Here is a 24,014-nt window from a genome sequence, read left to right on the forward strand (position 1 = left end):
CCCTAACCACACCTCACAAGGTTTGAGTCCCACATGACTCTCTGTGACTCGAATTAATGGGCAATGGAATTGCAGAGAGGGATCACTGCATCCCCATTTATGCTATAAACACCCTGCACTTCTCAGCAGCTACTTAAGAAGTTTGTGCGAAAAGGGTAATTCTGAAAACTCTACTTGAAAATCTGTAGGTGGAATAAAATGCAGACAGATCATTAACAAAGGCCCTTGTCTGAGAAAACACCCATCAAGACATTTAGGAAGGCTGCAGGGTACTTTATCTTGCACGTCAGCCTGACCAAATCATTGTGCCTCCCAGAGCTCAGTATGACCCCCTAGAAACAGCTCTCAATATATCCACATCATCCACCAGGCCTGATTGTACTGCCGTGTGAAAGGTGCAGTAATTCATGTAAAACAGCCTCTGCTGGTTTAGTGAGAGAAACTGACATTGGGTCATCTCAAATAAATACGCTTTTCTGGCTATAAATAAAAACCAAGAATTTACCAGTGATATTGTCATGAACTTAACTGTGTCCCTTAAAACATACATAACATGGAAACTATGTCATGATCCTCCTTAAGCCCAACAGGCAAGAGTTGTGGGAGAATAAGGGTGGAATGTAACACTCAGTAATCCCATCGCAGGACAAAGTGGACATAAAAGGGAGTCCCCCTAGGGTGTGTTCAGTCCACCCTTTTATCTCACTGGAGATGAAAAGAGGAGGAAAGCAGGCAGAGACTTGGGACAAACAGCCATTAAAGAAACAATCACAAGGAATGGAGGGCATCATTTTGGACCTGGGCCCTGCTCAACCAAGCTTCTTGACCCCAGGAAGATGTGGTGATCTCCAGGGACAACTAGACCTAAAGACAGTAAAAGAAATGAGCTCCTTCCCCAAGATGAGGAGAGAAGAGGGGAGGGGAGGAGAGGAGAGGGGGGGAGGAGAGGAGAGGGAGAGGGAGAGGGGAGCGACCTTTCCCTGGAGCTGGAATTCTGAAGTTAGACTTACAGCATCCTAAACAGTAAAACATATGAGCAAGAAGCAATGGTGACAAAGGTGAAGTTCCTCTGGTCTTGGCAAAAAAATAAAGCCCCAGGAATTGATGGAACACCAATTGATATATTTCAACAAACAGATGCTGCCCTGAATGTGCTCACCAGTTGTGCCAAGAAATCTGGAGGACAACTACTTGGCCAACTGACTATGAGAGAGCCATATATATTCCAATTAAAAAAAAAAGGTGACCCAACAGAGTGTGGAAATTATCGAACAACGTTACTAATATCACACACTACCAAAATCCTACTGACAATTATCCAGAAATGACTGGGACAGTACATTGATAGAAAACTACTTACTAGAAATATAAGCTAGGTTTAGAAGAGGTCACGGCCCTAGAAATATTATTGCCAGTGTCAGATGGGTCTTGGCAGAAAGGAAAGAGTAACCAGAAGAATGTCTATCTTTGTTTCATTGACTATGCAAAGGCATTTGACTATGTGGATCACAACAAATTATGGCTAACCTTGAGGAGAATGGGAATCCCAGAAGACCTGATTGTGCTTATGCAAAACCTATACTTGGACCAGGAAGCAGCTCTCAGAACAGAGCAGGGAAACACTGCATGGTTCAAAATCAGGAAAGGACTGCATCAGGGATACATCCTGTCTCCACACCTTTTCAATGTATATGCAGAACAGATCATTCAGGAAGCTGGGCTTTATGAGGAGGAATGTGGCATTAGGATTGGAGGAAGACTCATCAACAATCTACATTATGGAGATGAAACAACCCTGCTTGCTGAAACTGAAGAAGACCTCAACGCTTGCTTCAAAAGGTCAAGGACTGTAGTCTTCAATATGGATTGAAACTCAACATCAAGAAGACAAAGATTCTCACCACTGGACCAACTGGCATCACCATGAAAGAAGGACAAGAGATTGAGGTTGTTAATAATTACTAATAATTAACAATTACTTGGCTTGCTCAGTTCCACAATCAATAACTCTTGGTACCAGCAGTCAGGAAATCAAAGAACGAATTGCAATGGGATAATCTGCTCTCAAGGACCTCTCCAGAGGTTGCTTGCTTCTCAGTAAGCAACGATGTGAGTCTAGACCCTAAGATATGTCTAATCCAGGCCATGGTCTTCACAATTACTTGCTATGCATCAGAGAGCTGGACGATGACTAAGAATGTCAGAAGAAGAATCAATGCCTTCAAATTGTGGTGCTGGAGGAGAGTCTTGAACATACCATGGACTGCCAAGAAAACAAATAAGTCTGGCTTGCAGAGGATGAAACCAGGTTTCTCTTGGAGGCTAGGATTTTGAAGCTCCATCTCACATACTTTGGGCACATGCTTGGAAGCGTGGAGGGACAGCACAAGAGCTGAAGACCCCGGATGAGATGGACTGATATAGGAACTGGGGCAATGGGGGTTGGAATTAGTGAGATAGGCTCAGGACACGGCAGGGTTCAGAGCTGCTGTACACAGGGTCACTATGGGTTGCAGGCGACTAGATGGCAAATAACATCAACAAACAGGAGAACAAAACATTTCTTTTGTTGAAGCTACTCACTTGCGATTTCTCTGTTACAGCTGCACTGGACGATGAGGAGAGTCCCACCACACACTTCCTGCATGGACACCTCTGTACGCCAGCCTTTTCTTTAGTGATACAGTATGGATCAGTCCTTTATTGCGTACTGCTTTTTAGGTATTATAATATCGTAAAACGATTATTCAAAATGGTTGACTCTGGAGAACATTATGCTGAGTGAAATATCCCAGTCACAAAAGGACAAATATTACATGATGCCACTGTTGTAGAATGGGACCGTCCTTGGGGTTAGGGAGACACTGAGTAAGATGGGTTCAATAATGTATACTGCACTGAAACAGAGGAGGGAGAGAACCGTCTAAAAGAGAGATGTAACTGGGTATTTCTGTCATCACAGGAGACTAGAGCGAGGGCTGCATGGTGGAGGGGACCTGGGGGAGGGTTTGTAAAACAATGAAAGAATCTTTTCTTTTACTTTTCCATAAAAAAAAAAAATCGTAAAACGAAATATGTATGAATAGTTGCACAGAAACCAATTTGTTCTACAAACTTAAACCACAGTTTTTTTAAAAGTTTTGAAAAAGGGACCTACTTCATAAAATGTCATAGTTATTACTATATATATATAAACATATATATGTATACACACTCATAATAGCTTGCCTCCGGAAACCCTATGAACCTGGAGAGAGGATGAAAGACACCCAAGCGTTGAGGACTCTCCTTCATAGATTCGTTATGAGTTACCTGTGACTCGATGGCACTTAACAACAATAACATCAACATAGAGAGAGATCAGCTAGCCCAGTGGACAGAAAGCCATGCTACCAAGCTGAAGGTGGGTGACTTTTAATGTGCGGCCCTCAGGCCTGTCTTTCACTGTTTTTGGTCAGACATTCCTCTAGGTCGTATAGCCCTGGTGTACAAGTTGCCGTACAGCAGTCACTTGTGGTTGCTGTGAGGCTGAACACTGTGACACTGATATGTCAAATGTGTTAATGGTTGGTTACCCAATGCGGACAGAGAGTGGGGTGGAGCTCCCTGATGAAAACAAGCTTGGAAGGAGGAGTGGCATCCTCTTCTGTAATAGCTTGCCTCCGGAAACCCTATGAACCTGGAGAGAGGATGAAAGACACCCAAGCGTTGAGGACTCTCCTTCATAGGGTCGCTATGAATCGCCTGAGACTAGACGTCACTTAACAACAACAACAACAACAACATATACATATACATATTAAATATAGGTATTATGTATATATCTTATACAATAAAAACTTACTGCCATTTTATGTTAATATTCTAATATTGTTTTCATTTTGCATAAAATGTTACAAAGTTGGATTCTACCCTAGAAAGTGTATTCCTCATAGAAAAGCATTGGAAAAATGTGTCAATTGTTACTTTGTGATAGTAACTATTTTTCACATAGATCACACCTACACAAGTTATGAGTCCACACAATAACTGTGTATTGTGCATAGGAAAGCCACACAGGAAGGGCTGTCTGATTCCCGAAGAGCATATAATGCACATTATTTGCATAAAAACACAGCAGTGTTTGATTCTTGCTACTAAGGCATAGGAGAAAATGAATGGGGCCTCTGCCTCCCTCCCCAGAAGCAGTCCCAACTGGTCAGAGTGCTGCACCCCAGAGCCACTCAGGGAATCTGTTTTCCCATTTCATCTGATCCTCTGGCAACGCCCGTATCACACAGAAACCCATCTCACTATGGAGACACTCTCTGCCAGGTGGTTAAGGGTCAATTCTTGTCAGCTGCTAAGTAAGGGCTTTGAGCCACAATTCTGTTAAACAAAAAGTACGGAGGAGATCTTGAAAATGAAGTCGTCCAGAGGCCTCCGAAACGGGCATATGGTCAGAACCATGCAGCTACCCAACTTCCTAAACTGCCTTCCTAATTACCACGTATAACCATCACTCGCCAACCAACAATTAATTACAAGTTATGAAACACCCACAGTGGGGCCAGGACAACGGAGAGAGGGGTGGAGAGGTAAGGATAACAGAAATAAAGCGAAGCACTTTCTAGCCACCCAGTGACACACCAGTGTTGAGTCGTACAATCCAGACTCATGAATAAGACTTCTTTTATCAGGCGGTTGTAGCAAATGTGAGTCAAGTATAAACATTTTTAAAATGTAATAAAGTCATCATGATATTTTTGATGAGCTCTCGTTGTATGGGATTGAGGCCAGAGTATATAGTCTGGTGATTCTGATCCTAGGTTAATAATGTCGGGCAGAATTATTGCCTAGAATTCATTCTCAATGCTGACTCTGAACATGATAAGCCAAAGGCAAGTTAACGCACAAAACAAAAATCTCCTCACTTGTAAAGCTTCAAACAGCTTCCTACAAAATGAAGGCAAGTTTCTTTGGCTTCTGTTCCCTCTATCATAAGAATGTGTATGGAAGCTGAGAAATCACCTTAGGAGAACTGAGCCCAAAACCCACTAATCATCTTCCATTTAGTCTTTCATTCAAGTAAATAGGGAAATCATTTATAATCACACCCATTATAAAGAACCCACATTATACCATTCTGTTTTATTACCTAGCTACGGGAAGCAATCTTCCACATGCTGGAGTTTAGTTTGTGTGTTTCTGGATGTGCTGAAGTCGTATTTAAAAACTCAAAACTAAACACCAAACCAAAACTTTTAGCCTCAAGTCAATTCCGAGCCCTGGCAATGTCGTCAGATGGACAATGCGATGGAGGGTGTCCAAGGCCGGAATCTTTACAGCAGGCATGGCCTCGTCTCTCTCCAGGGAGTGGCTGGTGGGTTCAAATCACCATCCTCTCAGTCAGCAGGCAGTGGGGCAGCCTCCAGGGAACTCGCTGGTGACACAATCATCTCTAGGTCCAGCGGCTCTCGTGCACCTTTTCAAAACTCTTCCAACAAGTTACCTGAACTGGTAGACGTTTTCCCCTTGGCTTGTTTCTGCAGATATTTGTACGCTTGTTGTTGCTAGGTGCTGTCAAGTCGAGTGCGACTCACAGTGACCCTGAACCCTGCCCCATCCTGCACCATCTCAGCATCTCTGACACACACGAGTTCACTGCTGCGGTCACTGTGTCAGTCCTTCTTGTGGGGGGTCTTCTCCTTTGCCGACTCTCCCTTTTCCCAAGCACGATGTTCCTTTCCTAGGAATGACACCACCCAGCTACGCGTCCAAAGTATGAAAGACGAAGCTTTGTCATCTTTGCCTCCAAGGAGCACTCTGGCTCCACTGTCTCCAAAGCCTGTTTGTTCATGGATACTCAGTCCTCTTCACCAGCACCACAAGTCACAGGCATCAGTTCTTCTTCTGTCACCTTTATTCATTAGCCAGTTCTCAGATGCACAGCAAGTAATGGAAAAGCCTCAAGGCAAACAATCTGAGGGTAAGAGGACCCTCCTAGTTCAAACCCATGTGGCAGTGTAGGGGCCAGAGGGAGAGAGTCGGGGAGAGCATACAAAGGTGGGGCAGAGCTGGGACACAGGGAGACTCCTGGGGTTTGATATTGAGGAAGGGCACAGCGGGCAGCCTCTTCCTCAGATCCAGGTCCACACAGGTGCCATCTTACGCAGGCACACAAACCAGCGTAGGGCCATCGAGATGATTGTGACCCAAAGCATCCCCGGACACAGCAGAACTGCTCGCAGGTTTTCAGAGACCACCAATCTTTACAGAAGAAATCCACCACCTCTTTCCTCCTTGGTGAACCCCTGGCAGATTTGAACCACAGACCTTTTGGTTAGCATGTGAATTCAGAGCACACACGAGTGGAAGAGAGTTAAGTAAGTGACGTCACACACAGATGGCTAGGCTGCCAGCACCTGCTGCGTCCAAGAAGGTGACTGGCAGCTGATAATAAAATCATTATCCCTCCTAATAAAAGGAAAAGTAAGTGGACGATTTAAAATCCTCTGAAAACAGTATTTATTTTGCCAGAACATAGCAAATCTAGGGTTCAGAGACATTTCAAATAGAGACGACATATTTAATTCATAGAGATGGCAAAAGCTCATTTAACTTCCTCTGAGGGTCACCCGGGGCGCGGCTGAGATCATGCCAGCCTCTGAAGAGGTTATGAAAACAATTATGAGCTAATGAGTGGGGACCAGGAAGGTGACAGGGGCCAGCACATGGCTGGCTGGTGAGCACTACCCTTGCCCGTGACAAATAAAGATTAAAGGTGTCACTTTAAACATATTGAATTACGGGACAGAAAAGTGCAAATGTAAATACAAGTTATACAAGTGATTTGAAGAAGTCTTCCATTACAGAGAGATAGCTCCAAGACAGGTGAAGCGTGCAACTGCTCAGGAAAGGCTGCGGTTCGTTCAAACCTGCCCCGTAGCTCTGCGTAGGAAAGACGTGGCCATCGGCTTCCACAGTCTCGACGTTCTAGCAGAGCAGTGCCACTCCATCACGTGGGGCTGCAGTGACTAAGAACCAAGTCAACGACAGCCGACGTCTGCATACAGAGCAGGCTGGCCAAGGTTCACACAGGGCAAGTCGTGACGCGTGTTGTTGTTGGTAACTGCTGCTGAGTCGAGTGGGACTTACAGTGACCCTGTGAACACAGCTGCACCCCGTCCTGTCCTGCACCAGCCCCACAATCTCTGATTATGCTCAAAGCCATGTCTGTGTCAGTCCAGCCTGCTGGGCGTGTTCCTCTGTCTCTCTGCCCCTGCCCCTTTCCTAACATAAGTTCTTTTTCCAAGGACTGGCCTCTCCTGGTGACATGCCTGAAGTACGGGGGACAAAGTTTCACCCCTTTTGCCTCTAAGGAGCTCCCTGAGAGCACTTCTTCCAGGACAGAAGTGTTTGCTTTTTTGGAAATCCATGAGATATTCAGCCCTTTTTTTTTTTAGGTTTAATACGTGAGCTTATTTATTTGCCACACATAGAAATTTCTCTTTCTGACTGGATTCGGATTTGGAGGCGGAAGCTCTCGGAGAGGACAGCCTCCGTCTCTTGGCGATCTGCTCCAGGCGTTTTTCTTCAGCTCCTTCGTTCTCTTGGCCTAAAGCTGAGCGTGCTCTGCGGCCTCCTCATTCCTCTCAGTGCGCTGTTTCTTCAGCAAAATGCGCCGGCGCTTGTGCTGCAGGACGCGTGGAGTAACAAGACGCTGGATCTCGGGCGCTTTGGTCCTGGGTTTCTCGCCTTCTTTGTTCAGGGCTTTCTCACAACACATTGACGGACATCGTCTTCCTTGGAGAGATTGAAGAGTTGGCGAATTCTGCTGGCTCTCTTGGGCCCCAGGTGACGAGGCACAGTGGTATCAGTCAGTCCTGGGATCTCCTTCTCCCCTTTCTTGACAATGACCAAGTTGAGAACACTCAGATTGGCATTCACAAAGCAATCCCGGACAGATGGGCGCTTCCTCTCACCAGTTCTCCGTGGTCTGTGACAAGAGTGCCCCTAACTCAGCAGCAGGCGAGCTCGGCCATGGGTCAAGACACCCTGCTTCATGGGAAAACCTTGCTTGTCGTTTACAACGCTGATCCGGACACCACATCCCTTCCACTTGTCACCGAGAGAGTCAGCAGCAACTTCTACGGCCATTCGCTTCTCATCAAATGTACAAAGTTTGTATTCATCGTCCACGTCAGTGAGTTTTTTGGCAGCCAGTGGCTGGGAAGGAGATGTTGGGCTTCGTGTTGAAGCAGAAACACCACAAAAAAATATACCAATACTTTTAGCACAAGACAGAGGCAAATATCCCTCAAACTTCGGAAGGGGGCAAAGGGCTCAAAAGATGGGTTGTTTTAGGAAAGTCAGCTGTCAGGGAGTAGGAACAATGTCGGTCTAGAGGCTAATGTGCGCCTGACCTAGACCACGGTCTTCTCAATCACTTGCTGTGAAATCTGAGAGCTAGACAGTAAGAAAGGATGAGGGAGGAACAATCAATGCATTTGAGTTGTGGTGCAGAGGAGAGCTGTTCCTTGGAGGCAAGAGTTTTGAAATTGCATCTGACATACTTTAGGCGGGTTTCCAGGAGGGTCCAGTCCCTGGAAGAACATCATGCTTGGAAGGTTAGAGGGTGAGTGCAGGAGAGGAAGACCCCGGATGAGATGGATTGACACAGTGACTGTGGCAATGAGGTCAGGGGTGTCAGAGATAGTGCGGCTGGCGCAGGATAGGGCGAGGTTCCGAGCCACTGCGCCTAGGGTTGGCCTGAACCACAGCTGACTCAACGGCACATAATAACAAATTCTAAAAAGATAAAATGCTATTACTTTGCAGTTCCTAAGGAAACTAACCATCCAATTTTGTAAGATACTGACAAAGAAGTCAGAACTGCTGAGCTGAGGAGGACTTGGCGTGCGTGAGGGGAAATGTCTGGCAGCGCCTTGGGAAAGAAGAGTTAAGTGGGACATGTACGTACTGCCCTTGTGGTATTGGGCACGACATGCTGGGCTGTGAAACAGGAGATCATGAACTTGAATCCACCAGCCACTCTGTGTGTGAAACGTGAAGCCACCTCCTCCCGTAAGGATTTACAGCTTGGGAAACCAGGCCGAGAATCGCCGCGTGCTGGAATCAACCAGGGACAGTGGGCAGATGGTCTAGACTAAGGTTCCAGAGAAGATGCTCCTCGTGGGTTATGTGGACACACCACCCATGACTTTGTCCAGGGAAACTCTGCTTTCTGCCGTATGAAAAAGGTCAGTGGCATTATTTACCCTAATTATAAATAAGTAGGGTGTGGATGAGACTTCACTCTGGTGAACTTAACACAATACCAAAAAAATCAACTTGGGAAAAGACTATACACCGGCTAATTTGAGGCCATGAGGAGTGAGGATTCCTTTAGATCCTAAACAGTCCTTACAAAAGACCCACTATTGCATTTCCCACTCACCGGATTTTCTCTTAAAATCTACCTGTATGCATGCTTGGGAATAAGCAATTATTTTGCAATGCGAGCAAGTGATGGCTTTTGTCCCTTTGAGCTTAGGTAAGGGTTCCTTTGATGTTTGCTGTCTGTTTTAAAAAGGTGACCACTTAGTTTCGAGCCAGAGCATCAAACAGCACTCACACAGAAGGAGACCTCAGAACACAGGCCAAACCCTTTCCTTCATTTTACAAATGGAAACTTGGAAATTTGGTGGGGGAAGGATTTCTGTCTGAAGGCACCAGAACTGCTGAGGCAGCTGGCAGACAGAGGCCCACATTGTGGAAAGCGGGCAGGGGGTGGGGACGGAGCCAGCACTTGGGTAGAGGGGTGACTTGGATGCTGTGAGAGTTTGTCGAAACCCTGTGAACACTACACTCCAGGCCTGTGAATGTCACTGTACACAGACCTCCCCTTAACGTTCTTGGGGAATACTAATGTATAACACATCACGACACAGAAGCCCGGGCAGTGACGTCTGTAGGGAGGGGAGTGGCTAGCTCAAAGGCACTGGGTCTCTCAAGTGGTTTGAATCCACCAGCAGGAGAAAGACGGGCAATCTCCTCCCAGGCTATTTACAGCCTCCAAAAACCACTGGAAGGCCAGCTCTGAGGGCACAGCAATGAGAATGAAAATGAAGACCAGAAAATAAAGTGAATCCACCATAAGAAAGAGGCCACAAGCTGGCTGGTCCATGCTGGGGTCACCTAGTATCTCAGAACAAATTAACGACCTCTGCATTTACTCGTAAAAGAGCTCATGTGATGCACATTCTTTTCACAACTTTACACCTCCATTGCTAATCAACAGGCTGATGGTTCAAAAAACTTTACACCTCCATTGCTAATCAACAGGCTGATGGTTCAAATGCATCAGTAGCCCCAGGGATATGACCGCCTGATCAGTCCTAAGCTGTAGTTCCACCTGCCCTGCTAGGTCTCTATGTCAACCCCAACGTGTAGTCCCACCTGCCCTGCTAGGTCTCCATGGGTCAGAACTGACTCGCTGGCAGTTGGTTTGGTTTGGAGGCATTTATTTTTAAGAACAAGATTTAATATCAAAACAACTACTTCTTGGAATTCTGCAAAACTAGCCTTTCAAAAAATTAATTGCACAATTGTGATGCGTCACTTAATCAGCCAATGATGAGTGTTGTTCTTTAATCACTTAAGGAGACAGAGAGGAAGGTGTATGATTAAGAAAAAACAGCACCTTTGACAATGAAGCATCGCAGCTAAAGGTTACAGAGCAGAGCGGAAGGCTGCTGTGTTACAAGAGCCGCGCCCGTTACGCCTCTTTTTTCTTTGTTTCTCCTGATTCAGTGTACCATACTGAACGAATAGGGTTTCCCAAGGGAAAAATAATTCTACTTGAATTATAAAAGTGTCACATTCACAGTTCATAGAGAGTAATACTGCTCAGCTTCTCATCAAGATTATACTGCCCGGCACAGGATTCTAAAGAAAGCTGATAAAATGTACAAACGGAACATCTGATGTGGAGGGTGTAATGGGAAAAGCCATAGTCTGCAAAACAGAAAAGCAGGGTCGGCTGGCCCTGTGCCCACTCACTCTGCAGCAGGGGAAAACCCTGAAAAGCCCTGGCCATGGCCTTTCCCACCATCTAATTCCCACACCCCCTGAGGCTAACCACTTAGGTGCATTTGAAATTCTACTGCCCATGAACTCCATGACTTCATCAATATACACACAAACATAGTTTATTCTCTAATAATGTGCAGCAGAACAGCTTTAATGAAATTTTGTAATGAGCTGCAGTAACTCTCAAGGTGTTGACAATAGTTTGATTGTGTGCATGAAATATTCCTTTTTGACTTGACCTGACACACTTCTCCATCAAAGTCTCCCTGGGCCTATTTTAAGTCTGGTCTTCTGGTCTCCAGCACTCCGTCCTCAGCTTGGGCAGCTTGGAGCTCTGACTGGAAGAGCAATCTACATGAAGGCTTAACTATCCTTTCCATCAGCCCTGCAGGCAGGTGTAAGGAGGCCTTCAGAAACCACTTCACCAAGTTTCCAGTCTACACAAGCTCCAATCCGCTCTGTAAAATTGGTACACCAGCCCTCCTGCTAGCTACACGTGGCCCTGAACTTCAAAGCTACTCCTGTCCTCTTCCAGGGCCCTTGGAGTTTCCAGCACAGACCTATCTCTCTTAAGGGTTATTATTATGGGGCACTTCTTCTAATGTTTGCAACAATTTGTTACAATCCATATAGTCCACCTTTGCATAATCAATAAAACACAAATAAATACCATTTTGGTATTCCTTGCTTTCAGCCAAGAACCATCTGACATCAGCAATGATATACTTCATGGCACAGCCGCTTCCAAATCCAACTTGAATTTCTGGCAGTTGCCTGTCAAAAAGTGTTCTAGCCATTTCTGAATAGCCTTCAGCAAGACTTGACTTGCATGTGATATTAATGATATTGTTTAATAATTCCACATTCTGTCGGATCACCCTTTTGAGGAATGTGAAAAAATATGGCTCTTAATGGTACTGGGTACAATGCTTGTTGTCGACTTTACTCATAGCTGTGGTGCTCATTAGGGAAACAGGCTAGAGAGTGGCAAGCAAAGAATATTAAGCAATGCCAAGTCCAGGTTTAAGCCATTAGTCCCTAGGCAGATTGTTGTGGCTGTTATGTGTTGTCAGGTCATCTGCGACTCATAACAACCCTATACACGACAGCCCTGAAGCCTGCCCTATCCTGAGCCGGTCTCACTGACTCCAAGACACCTACCCTCATTACCCCAGTTACTGGATCAATCCATCTCATCCGGAGTCTTCCTCTCCTGCACTGTCCCTCCACTGTTCCAAGCATGATGTCCTTCTCCAAGGGCAGGTCCCTCCTGACCATGTGCACAAAGTATGTGAGATGGAGCTTCAAAATCCTAGCCTCCAAGAAGAAAGTTGGTTTCACCTTCTCCAAGACAGACTTCTTCATTTTCTTGGAGGTCCATGGCATGTTCAAGACTCTTCTCCAGCACCACAACTCAAAGGCATTGATTATTCTTCAGTCAAAAAGGCACAATTCCTCAATTAGTGAAAATTCAGGTTTAGTTCAGCGACATAAATAAACTTCTGCTTTCCTCAATCATCCAGCAAACTTGATCTTAGAGCGGTTACGAGTCAGCTTTTCCTTTAATCATTCAGCAAGCAAAACCTTTAACTTTGGCTCCATCTCCTGTGTTCCTCTCATTACGTCTCACCACAGTCTCTTCAGACTCTCTCACAGTGTCTTCCCAGCAGCAATGTGACAGTCTCTTCACCACCATTTTTCAATGTGGAAAAGGCTCTCTTATATTGGTCCCACAGCTGCTGATGATTAGCAAGACCATGTGTCTGCAGTTAAGGCAGCTGGAGACCATCTCCCCCAATGGGAACTAACACAGTGGATAGAAAAGCCAATTTTTAAAGGTTCTGACATCCCACATAGGGCAGGGCAGGGTTCCTAACTGTTGTTCAAACAGTTGCTATGAATCGCAGCTGACTTGCTGGCACTTAGCAATAACAGCAACATTGGGGCACAGATGGAATTACTGCAAGCACTGTTCCCCCTTGACTGTAATAAAACCTGTGAGAGCCGAAACTCGACGGGGCAGCCTTATTTTTCCAGAGCTCACGAGTGTTTGCATCCTCCTTCTTAAGGAAGGGAAAGCAAAACAAACACCTAACGGGAGTGTGAGTCTGCACAACTGTGAAGCTGTATATTGTGAGTCACCAAGAGATAAAACAAGATGTGAAGATGCCAGAGGAAACCTGAACAGAGAAAATGGAGTGGCTTCTAACCCTTAGGCAAAGTCACGGTAAATCATGCCTTGAACTCCCAAGCTTTGTGGACAAGTTCATTTTCTTCTTCTTAAAGCTAATCTGAGTCATGTAATTTGTAATCCAATGAGATCTCCGTACTATCATTAGAATCAGAATCTACACGAACCTACAGTAAAGGCATTGGAGATGCCAATCCAGAAGGGAGGCACTCTGGACCATGTTCAAAGCTGGCCTGCAGTCAATCTCAACCTCTTGCCTGGAACTCAGCCTCTCCGACAGACCCCAAGGGGCTGGGCCATCTGCTTCCTGAGTCCATTTAAAATCCCTGAGAGGCACTGAACACATGGGGCAGAGAGGCATCCGCCAAGGACTCAGCTTTAAAGTACAGGATTACACTCTGCTGTCCCTTTAGAAAGCTTTTATCATTTATGCTCCTGACAGCCACTGTAGCGCTGGGGGGATCACAGAATGCTGGCCTCCACTGAGAGGCTGTAGCAAGCACAGACCTGTGCAAACACAGGGGATTAACATTATTCACACTCCACATGCCAGCTGGACAAACGCAACAGATATATTCTCTCTGAACCATAACGGAGTCTGTTTGCCACCAGAGTTATAGAACCTAACATACAATCAGGCTTGTCATAGACTGACCTTTGCCCAGAAACACATGTCAACTGGTTGGGCCAGGATTCTCTGTATTATATGATTATCCTGCACGTTGTAAACCCTAACCTTTACCGTGTTAATAAGTCAAGAATAGTGGCAATTATGTAATGATGTAATCACTCTTCCTGATGTGGTCAAGGGTGATCAGCCAATCAGCTGTAAAGGGATCTAGGTGGGATAGAAGGCTTTAATCAGGTACCTCTCACATCTCCTTTTGTCTTACTAGAAATAGAAGCAGACAGACAGGAGCAGAGAAGGAAGTGTCATCAAGAAAGAAGAGCCATGGACAGAGTGCATCCTTTGAACTCAGATTCCTATGTTGGGAAATTCCTAGAACCTGAAGACACTCAGAGAGAAAGCCTTCCCCAGACAGGTGGCACAAGAAGACCACAGGGATAAATTCCTCCTCTAGAGGTTTGTTGTTGTTATATGTCATTGAGTCATTCACAGCTCAGCGATCCTATGTACAATAATAATAATAATAAAAAGCTCTGAACCCTGCCTTATCCTGAGCCAGCCTCACTGACTCCAACACCCTTAACCCCACTGCCCCAGTTACCAAGTCAAGCCATCTCATCTGAGGTCTTCCTCTCCAACGCTGTCCCCCCATCCTTCTGAGTATGATGTCCTTCTCCAAGGACTCGTCCCTCCTGGCCATGTGCCCAAAGAATGTGAAAGGGAGCTTCAAAATCCTTGCCTCCAAGGAGAGACATGGTTCCACCCTCTCCAAGACAGACCTATCTGTCCTCCTGATATGTCCATGATATGTTCAATTCTTCTCCAGCACAACTCAAAAGCACGAATTGTTCCGTCATCCTTAGTCACTGTCCAGCACACCTTAGTCTCTAGACTGTCATTTTTGCTCTTTAGCACTTTTGGAGAGCTCCCCGACTGCAGACTTCCCCAGTGCAATTTGTCTTCTGATTTCCTAACTGCTGGTGCCAAGAGTGTCAATTATAGTGGCACCCTGTATTTAAACTCTAACCTCCAAAACTTAGAGAAAATACATTTCTACTTGTTAAAGCCATCCACGTGTGGTGTCACTGTTACAGAACAACACTGAGAAAGGACTGTTTGCCCATTGCACAGCTGACTGGTGATCTTTACTGTGTAGATACTGGAGGGCGCTCTAGTAGTCGAATCAAAGGAGTTCTGCAGCCAACTCAAGGGTCCATGGTTCAAACTTACCAGCTGCTCTGCAAGACAAGGATGGGCAACCTCTTCCTTCATGATTTACAACCTCTAAAAACCTGCTGGAGGTTCAGCTGTGAGTTGGCTCCAAGTCAATGCAATGAGTTGACTCAAAGACAATGAGTTGAGTTGAATTGACGTAGACACTGAGGAAAACACCCAACCAGGGACCCAAATAGGATCCTAATCCACACAGGAAAAGGCATCTCTGCTTCTAACAAGGACTAGATACAATCTAAGTTTCTAAAGTAGAAAATTCATTAAGTCAGACAAGATATAACCGCAAGATTGAGCAGTGCCTTCAAAGCCAGGCTCCTGAGGAGTGATGAAGGGTGTGGGAGGACATTAAATGAAGGTAAAGTATGGTCCACACTTTCTCCACGTGAGAGCAATCACGACTGTTGTGTAAATCCAGGGAGAAATGGTAAAGGGATTCCTGGTTTTCTTAATTATCTTGGTGTTTTCCATGTTTCTAACATGATCACACAGTGCTGTGGAAAACGTGGGCAGGGACCAGAAAAGAAATGTCCTGTTTTAAAACAAGAAGAAAAGAAAAAAATATTCAGAAAGAACGTGCATCTTTATGTGGAAAAAAAATCCTGTCAAGAGGCAAAGGCAGCACCGTGGAGGAAGTGCTGGGTCGGAGGCTGCAGCGACCACAGTGAGGCACCACTGAGCCACAGTGTTGAGTAGACGGCGACTCAGTACAACCCAGGGGACAGAGCAGAACTGCTCCACAGCACGGACAAGGCTGGAAATCTCCACTGGAGCAGATGACTCACCTTCCTCCCAAAGACTGGCTGACGGGTTCGAACCGCCAAGCATTTGGATAGCTGCTTAATGCTTAACTCACTGGGTAACTAGCACTCCTTTTTCCTTTTTTTTTTTAAGCAAAACAAGTGAAAAGGTTTATTAAGATACAAAACGCATCGATAGTGAAAGGTAGGCCACATAGAAGAGTTAAAGTTAAAGTTAAAAAGAAAGAGGAAGAAAAGGGGTAAAGGACACCTGGAAAGAGAGGAGTGAACCCAGTCCTTGCAGCCTCCTGCCGGCAGAAAAGGAGGAGAAGAACCCAGGGCTCCTCACGTGAGCCTCCAAGCGGGACAGAGTCAAAATTGTTCAGTGAGACCCAACACCACATCGGCTCAGAGTCATACATTTCACAAGCCTTTTGTCACCATCTCGAGGACAGTAAGAGGGATTTCCTGAGGGCATCAAGCTTACACACTCCTGAGAGGCAACGTGGAACCCAATTGCTCACTTGGAAAAAAGAAGCCAGCCAGAAGCAGGCAACAGTTACAACAAGAACGAACCTAAGAAGAAGAGGGCCAGCGAGGGCAGTGTGCTTCAGATCCAGATATTTTCAACACAATGAAATGCGAGTCCCACAGAGGAACAACTGAATTTCCTGTGATTGCAAAGCAGCTTGGGCTCTGCTCAGTTGCTCTGAGGAAGCCAGGCAGATATGGCCCCAGGAACTGATTTTGATGGAAAAGGGCAGCGATGCCTGTTTTCCAGGAATAGTCCCTGGAAAGAAGACAAACCCTCCTGCCTCCGTGTTGGCAACCTCAGCTTGGGAGCCCTCAAATGCAATTAAATCTTCATGTCAGACCAATCCACATGACAGTAGCAAAACTGCTTCAAAGTCAGGGACCTTGGGCTTTGCAAGACGGTAGAAGAGATGCTGAAAGCTCAGGAGAGTATCTTCATCCTCAACCGCACAGAAGAAACAGAGGAAGAAGCAGGAAGAAGGCCAAAAAGAGTCAAATTTTGCAAATGAAAGCTGAGGTCCAGTAACTACAAAATAAATTAGTGTCCATCAAACAGCAATCTTTCTAAGTGAAATACACAAAACTAAAACAGATGGGAAAATACAGCTAGAGTCAACAATGTCAAGTGCATCTCATGGAACAAGGGTAAGAAATTTTTTACCATTTTTACTTTTATCAACCCAATACCATTGTACCACAAGATTCCTACTGTAACTTCCACAAGGAAGTTAAAAAGCTTCTGAGTGGAACCGAAGACAAGTACATTGGTATAAAGATTGGCCTGTCTCTGGAATCTGGAGGCCCAGAGTGAGCAGCTCATGAAGCCCTGACCAACACCCACTGTACCTCCCGCTGCTGCTGACCGGGAAGACTTGCCCAGACACGCCGTTACTTGTGTGCCTGCTTGCTCAAATTAAGTGAGCGGGAAATGTTGCTCAAACACATACGAGATGGCCCTGCTGAAAACAGGGCACCGTGTTTACAGTGCACTTAACTATTCCCTGAAAAAGAACCATCCCTGCTGTCTCTCTGCTGAGACAAAAATATTCTGGTTGACTCTCACCTGCAGGGTGGATGTGAGGGGTGGGTTCAGTTCTCAAGAGTGTAGGCTGCAGAGACAACACATCGGGACCCCCGGGATCAAGGTCGCGGAGGCAGGAGAGCACATGACCTCCTGGCACCATAAGGACACTCAGGCCACACCAAGACCCAGAAAACCCAGCAAGCACCACCCTCCCTGAAACAGTATTTAACCCACAAGAGCTGTGTTTTCTACATAAAACGACTCATAATTTTCTATCCAAGTCCAATAGAGCAAAATGTAAAGAGTGGCAGTTAAAACAACACCCAAACAAGTGTCCTATCTTGGGAATCACAGCCATGGGGCAAGGGTCTCAAGAGAAACAGGCCACACAAATGAGCAGCAAGGAAGTGAGGTTCTACGGAGAGCCAGCAGGTCTGTGTGCAGATGAGAGGTTCACTTCCATGTACAAATGTCAGGGACTCCATGTGTCTTTTAAGACAATACCCACAAGAAAGGTCTCCCAAGTGCCCTGTCTCCAAGTGATCTGACTTCCAAGGCATCTACAGACACAAGACAACCAATCCAATTTAATAACCTAAGAATATATTTAGAAATCCAAAAATATTTCTGGATTATTTAAAACTTCCTGCCGTTTTTATCTATTCTCAACTTTACACATGGCTGTTTTTCCCAAACGCCACTGGATTTAGTCGCCAATGAACTGAGCACGCGGCTGATTTTAACCTTGGCATGCTAACGCAGCTCCAGGCAATTTCAGGCTGCTAAAATTATCAACTTAAAACTTTTAATATCCAGACCACATGGCTTTCTCCACGGATCTCTGGGTTTTTTTCCCTATAACATATTCACGTAAATATCGAGCAATCACCATGGTGCTGGCAGCCAGCTGCATTGCCGCCACGCCATCTTCATTCACGTCGAGTCCCGTCGGTTCCCTCGGCACAGGGAACACATGACACACCAGAACACACCATGCATCTCTGTCCCAGCCCAAATGGCACAGCATTAAGGCCAGGAAATGACTTTCCCAAACTTGTGGAAGACGCCAGCCAGGCGGGCAGTGAGCAGAGGCACCCCTACCGAGTGGAAGTGTGATGTCAATCATCTGCACGATTCATGCTCTTTGAAAGAATTAGGCCAGCCAGCAAACGTCAAATTACATACAGCTCCTGCTGCAAATTTCAGCGTTCTGGGGGAAGGAGTCAGCGATGTGTGCAAATGGTTAGCTCACTGGGCTGCGGGCCAAAAGGCTGCAGGGTCAGGCCCACTCAGAGGAGCATCGAGTGAAAGGCCTGGTGATCTACCTCTGAAAATCCATGTGGCACAGCTGTACTCTGACACACGTGGGGTCACCACGGGTCAGAGTCAGCTCAACAGCAACTGTCTGATGGTAAAACAATCTCATAAATACTGCTACACGGGGGTGTCCCAGCAGCGTGGGAGATCCAGGCCAGTGGATAAACGAATACTCAGATTTCACATGACGGAAGGCATCTTCCTTCCAAAGGGAACGGGTAACAGAGACGAACAAAGGTGGCGAGAAGGGGACTCAGGGAGGCTGGGACCGCTCCTGCAGAGGCATCTGTGAAAGACACAGATGAGACGAGGGTTCCGCAGGGGATGTGCGAGCTGACAGGGATGCAGGAACACTGTCGGCCTCAGCACCCCATTTCCTCCAAGCACCAAAGCACCGCAACAAGTTCCTGAAAATCACCACTCTCATCACCGTCCTCTGATTTAAAGCAGCAAATCCAGGATAAGACTCAGGAAGCGAGGGAGAGGAGTGTCGTCATGCGCTCAGCCTGGTCATGCTCGCTGTAGGGGGGCCCCAGACCCATCCCGCCCTGCGCACAGCTGGAAGCCCAGCCCTTCGGAGGGAGAGCACCCACCTTCACTCGGTTGGTCTGCTCCGACCCGCTGCTCATCATGGCGTTGATGGAGCGGAACAGCTGCAGCAAGGAGTCCATGAAGTCCGCCTCGCCCTTGTTCTCATACAGTCTGCGAAGAAACACACAGAGAGAGCTCAGTGGGGACGTGGTGGGAAGGCCCTCTCCCCGTGTCCCTCCACAGCCACAACCACCACAGATCAGGGAGACGTGGTGCCTGCCAGGCTCTCTCCTCGGCACCTGGGAAGCACTCAGGGCCCTAGGAGGGTAAGGTAATGATGGTCACTCCGCCGTGGCAACGTTCCTTCTCACAGTGAAAATCTGAAAATGAAAATGGTGATTGTGTTTTCCACAGTATCTAATACAGTTCAGGAAGCACAGGCAGGTCAGCGGTGGAATCCTCGCCTTCCATGAGGAAGACCTGGCTTTGATTCCCGGGTTTCACGGGCGGCTAAGCTACTGCCCTGCCATCTATCTGTCAGTGTGGACAGAACACTGCTATGGCTTGACCAGGGTCAGCTGCGCTAGACTAAGATAAATTAGCAAGAAAAGCCTGCTGCTCTATTTCCATGTATCAGGCAGTAAAACCCCAATGGATCACACGATTCCCAAAGATGTTGGCGATGGAAGTGCTGGGCAGTGTTCCGCTCGTTGGTATGGCTCAAGGCCCTCTCAGCTGCAGCACACAACAGGAACACACTTCAGAGGTCTAAAAACCACCAAAGCACACCAAAAAGAGCAAAGAACGGAGGGAGAAAAGGCAAGAAAATTCAGCGTGAATCCCACTCCATAGAGATGAGTTTTAATATTTTGGTTTACTTTCTGTCAACGCTTTTTAAATCCATATCATCAGATAATTGATGCTCCGAAAGACACTTAATTACCTAAATTTAATATGATGTTATAACCATTTGAAATGTACATTATAATAAGACATTCAAAATTAAGTTATTTTAGAATCATGATGCTTTACAAATTCATTCACCTTATGATTGATGGTACCTTGACAAATTTCCAAGAATTAGAGAAGATCCAGTAAGTGGATAATACAAAAGGTGTACATCAGTGCAGATATGCAAATAGAGTGCTAATTGTAAGTAAATTTAGTCCATGAATTATTTCTCAGCAGTTACTTCAAGTTGCCGTACTAAAAAGCAATGCACTTGAATTTTAAAATCTTGCAACTCAGACGTTTTATTAATAAAGACTAGTTTTCTAACTAATTAAAAGTATACTGTACCTGAAAACTTGTGTACAATGGAAAATTTTGTAAACTAAGTGATAATTAATTACCCTGGTGGTAATCGTATATTTAAATGAGCTCCACTGGGAAGCAGAAAATTCTGTCTAAAATGGGAAACTGTAGCCTGCAGTATCTGTTTTATAAATAAGGCTTAGCCATCCTAACCACCACAGCTCTGAACCCTGCCCTGCCCAGCGCCAGCCTCACTGACTCAGACACACCTAATCCCATCAGCACAATTATCAGGTCAATCCATCTCACCTGGAGTCTTCCTCCCTCGCCTGCTCTGTCCCTCCACCCTGCCAACACCTGGGAATTTATAAGCATTGATGATTCACCCTCTGTAACTACTCCACATTTGAATGAGGTTGAAAGGCTAAAAAAAACAAAATACAAACTTCCTGAGATGTAGAGTGGAACTTTCACCAGCCTCCAGAGAAAGTCTACAGCCTAGTAAATACCAGAGAAAGAACATAGAGCTTAGTCAAAAGCCTTGGCAAGCAAGAGGCAAACAAGAGGTGGCCTACGTCTTCCCAAAGCCGTGACTTTGCTTTTGTTCAGAGCCTCACTGGACTGTGCAGTTGGCCCCGTTCTCTACACCTGTATGACACAGCACTAGACGAAGATTCCATTACTTGGAGATCTACATATTTTCGTTTCTTTCCCAATATACACAGTCCTACATTAAAAAGAAAAAAAAATACCAAGCCCTGCAGAAGACAAGATCATATAACCAAACAAAGGAGAAAGAAAAGGTAACAGAAACAGAGCCACAGGTAATAACATACAGAGTTGCTGATAAGAACACCAAAATAATTAACCTTATTACATTTGAAAATTCAGAAGATGGGGACTTTCATTAGGGAAGCCCTTATAAAAAGGAAATGAACATTCTAAATCTAATGAATCGACTGAATATTCCCTTCATGTTACAGGTTTATTGTTCAAAATGCCTTTCCTAGCCACTGACTTTGACTTTGTCATGTGGATGGGTGGGAATATGCAAATAGGGTGCTAGCATCCCCATAGGGGAGTTGGTTAGTCTGGCTATGAAGCAGTGGATTCAGCAGCAGAATTTGACAGTCTCACCACCAGCAAAGAAGCAGCAGTAATGCAGTCAGTGTGTGCTCTATGGAACCAGAGAGTCTCACACCAGCCAGACCTACAAGATAGCAGCCACTGCAGCAGAGGACCAGACACCTGACATGAGACAGAGCTGACCTTGGAACAGAGGTACCCCTGGAACCAGAGCAAGGACTCTTGGCCTAGTTTCTTGGAGGACGGAGGGGAGAACCATACGGGGAGGGGTTAGAACTTTGTAATAGTAGCCGATAGCCAAGAGGCTGAAGGCTGAGGGGCCTATAAGCAGCTTCGGAAGCTGTCCTGACTGAGAAATTACAGCCTGTTAACGTTCTGAATAAGTCCCACAATCATGATCATGGTTCTATGAGCTGTTACAAGCGCCTTCGGACCCACTACTGGTGTTGGAATTAGTAGAAAGAGGTGTGGGTGTGCGGGGGGACGTGTCTGACCTCATGCGAATTGGTTTTGTTCTGTGGATGATGATGGTGGGGGCAGCAAACCTCTGGTGAAGCAAGCAGAGGTCAGATCTGGCCAGCCCCACTCTGCCCTTGCTCATTTTACAATTCTAAAACCTGGAAAACAAAGTATCTAAAGTTGTTGTTGTTGTCGAGGACTGCTGAGTTGGAACCCATCGATAGCTGACCTTCAGCGGGTTTTCAGGGGGAGTTAAACACCGAGAGGAAACTGCCCATCCTTCTCCTGTAGAGCAGCTCATGGATTTGAACTGTGTGCCCTCAGGATTGCAGCACAGCTTCTTACCACTAGGCCACCAGAATTATCTGTTATTATCTTGCATGATCTGCATTATTCTGATGAATGATGTTGTTCCTAGATACCATCCAGTTGACTCTGACTCGTAACAATCTTATGTGGAGGGAGAGGTGGATAAAGGAAAGAAAGATCCAGTGTGAAAAACCAACGTGTACAAACTTTGTAAGTAAACCAGTATAAAATTAAAACAAAAAAAAACTACATTCATGTAAAATCGTGCTGAAGATTAGTACATTGGCAGGAAAATGCCAGAAATTGAAGCTAGCTTCAGAAGAGGCAGTAGTACAAGGGATATCAGTGCTAATGTCTGATGGACCTTGGCTGAAAACAAAGAACACAGACAGATGTTTACTTGTATTTTATGTGTGAATCGTAATAAATTATAGCTAACATTGAGAAGAATATGGATCACATAAAACTTAATTGTGCTCAGATGAAATTATACATAGACCAAGAAACAGTTATTCAGCTAGCATAAGGGAAAACTACATACATGGTTTAAAATCAGGGAAGGTGTGTATCAAGCTTGTATCCTTTCTCTCTAATGAATATCACCCTCAAAACTTAAAAATCTGAGATCTTAATGTAGTAAGAGTAAAAATACATTTAAGCAAGCCCTAGTAATATTGCTACTATTCACAGAAAAAGCAGCATAAGAACAAAGGGTATCATTATCTTCAAAGAAGCACCAATAAATCTGGAAGCTGACTTCTCACCAGAGACGATAAAACCAGAAGGAAAGAGACAGACTAGTGTAAAGTGGAAGAGAATAATGTTAACATAAGATTCCATGCTGAATCAAATTACCTTTCAAGAGCAAAAAATGAAATAAATCATTTCCATACAAACAGAACCTGCAGCACCTACACAGAAAGAAATTCTACAAGGAGTTCTTCTGCCAGAAGGAAATGATCTAAGAGAAAACGTGAAATTGAAGGAAATATGAAAAACAATGAGTAAATAGAAAAAACATTGAAGGAATACAAATCACAAAAAAATAGTAACAGTAGTGTTTTGTGGGTGCTATGTGTGTGTGTGAGGGAGAGGGAGGGAGAGAGAGAGAGAGAGTGTGTGTGTGTGGCTTTGGTGACCTAATGGTAAGAAGCTACATTGCAATCGCAAAGGCAAGCAGTTCAAAACCACTATCTGCTCTACAGGAGAAGGATGGGTAACATCCTCCCATTCAATTAACTGCCTCTGAAAACTGACTGAAGGGTCAGTTACAAGATGATTCTAACTGTACTACACACACACACACACACACACACACACACACACACACACACCCTTCTATCAAGTCAATTATACCTCACAGTGATCTTGTTGTTGTTGTTGTTGTTATGTGCCGTCGAGTCATTTGAGACTCATAGCGACCCAATGTACAACAGCCCTAAACCGCGCTCTATCCTGTGCCGATCTCATTGCCTCTGACACACCCATCCCGATTACCCCAGTCACTGAATCAATCTACCTCACAGAGGGTCTTCCCCTCCTGCACTGCCCCTCCACTCTACCCAGCATGATGTCCCTCTCTAAAGACCTGTCTCTCCTTAAAACATGTCCAAAGTATGTCAGACGAAGCCCCAGAAT

The 24,014-nt window shown here is 45.4% G+C and overlaps 1 protein-coding gene across 1 annotated transcript in view; it reads right to left on the reverse strand.

The window, feature by feature from the left end:
- Positions 1-24,014, reverse strand: part of DOCK1 (dedicator of cytokinesis 1) — a 460,736-nt gene that overhangs the window by 344,649 nt on the left and 92,073 nt on the right. The window contains exon 23 of the mRNA XM_006880128.1: positions 19,331-19,439. Within this exon, the coding sequence (XP_006880190.1) occupies positions 19,331-19,439 (109 nt within the window). The remainder of the gene's footprint in view (positions 1-19,330; positions 19,440-24,014) is intronic.

This window comes from Elephantulus edwardii, unplaced genomic scaffold (genome assembly GCF_000299155.1).
Source record: "Elephantulus edwardii isolate Elephantulus edwardi_28Jun2011 unplaced genomic scaffold, EleEdw1.0 scaffold00006, whole genome shotgun sequence".
NCBI lineage: Eukaryota > Metazoa > Chordata > Mammalia > Macroscelidea > Macroscelididae > Elephantulus > Elephantulus edwardii.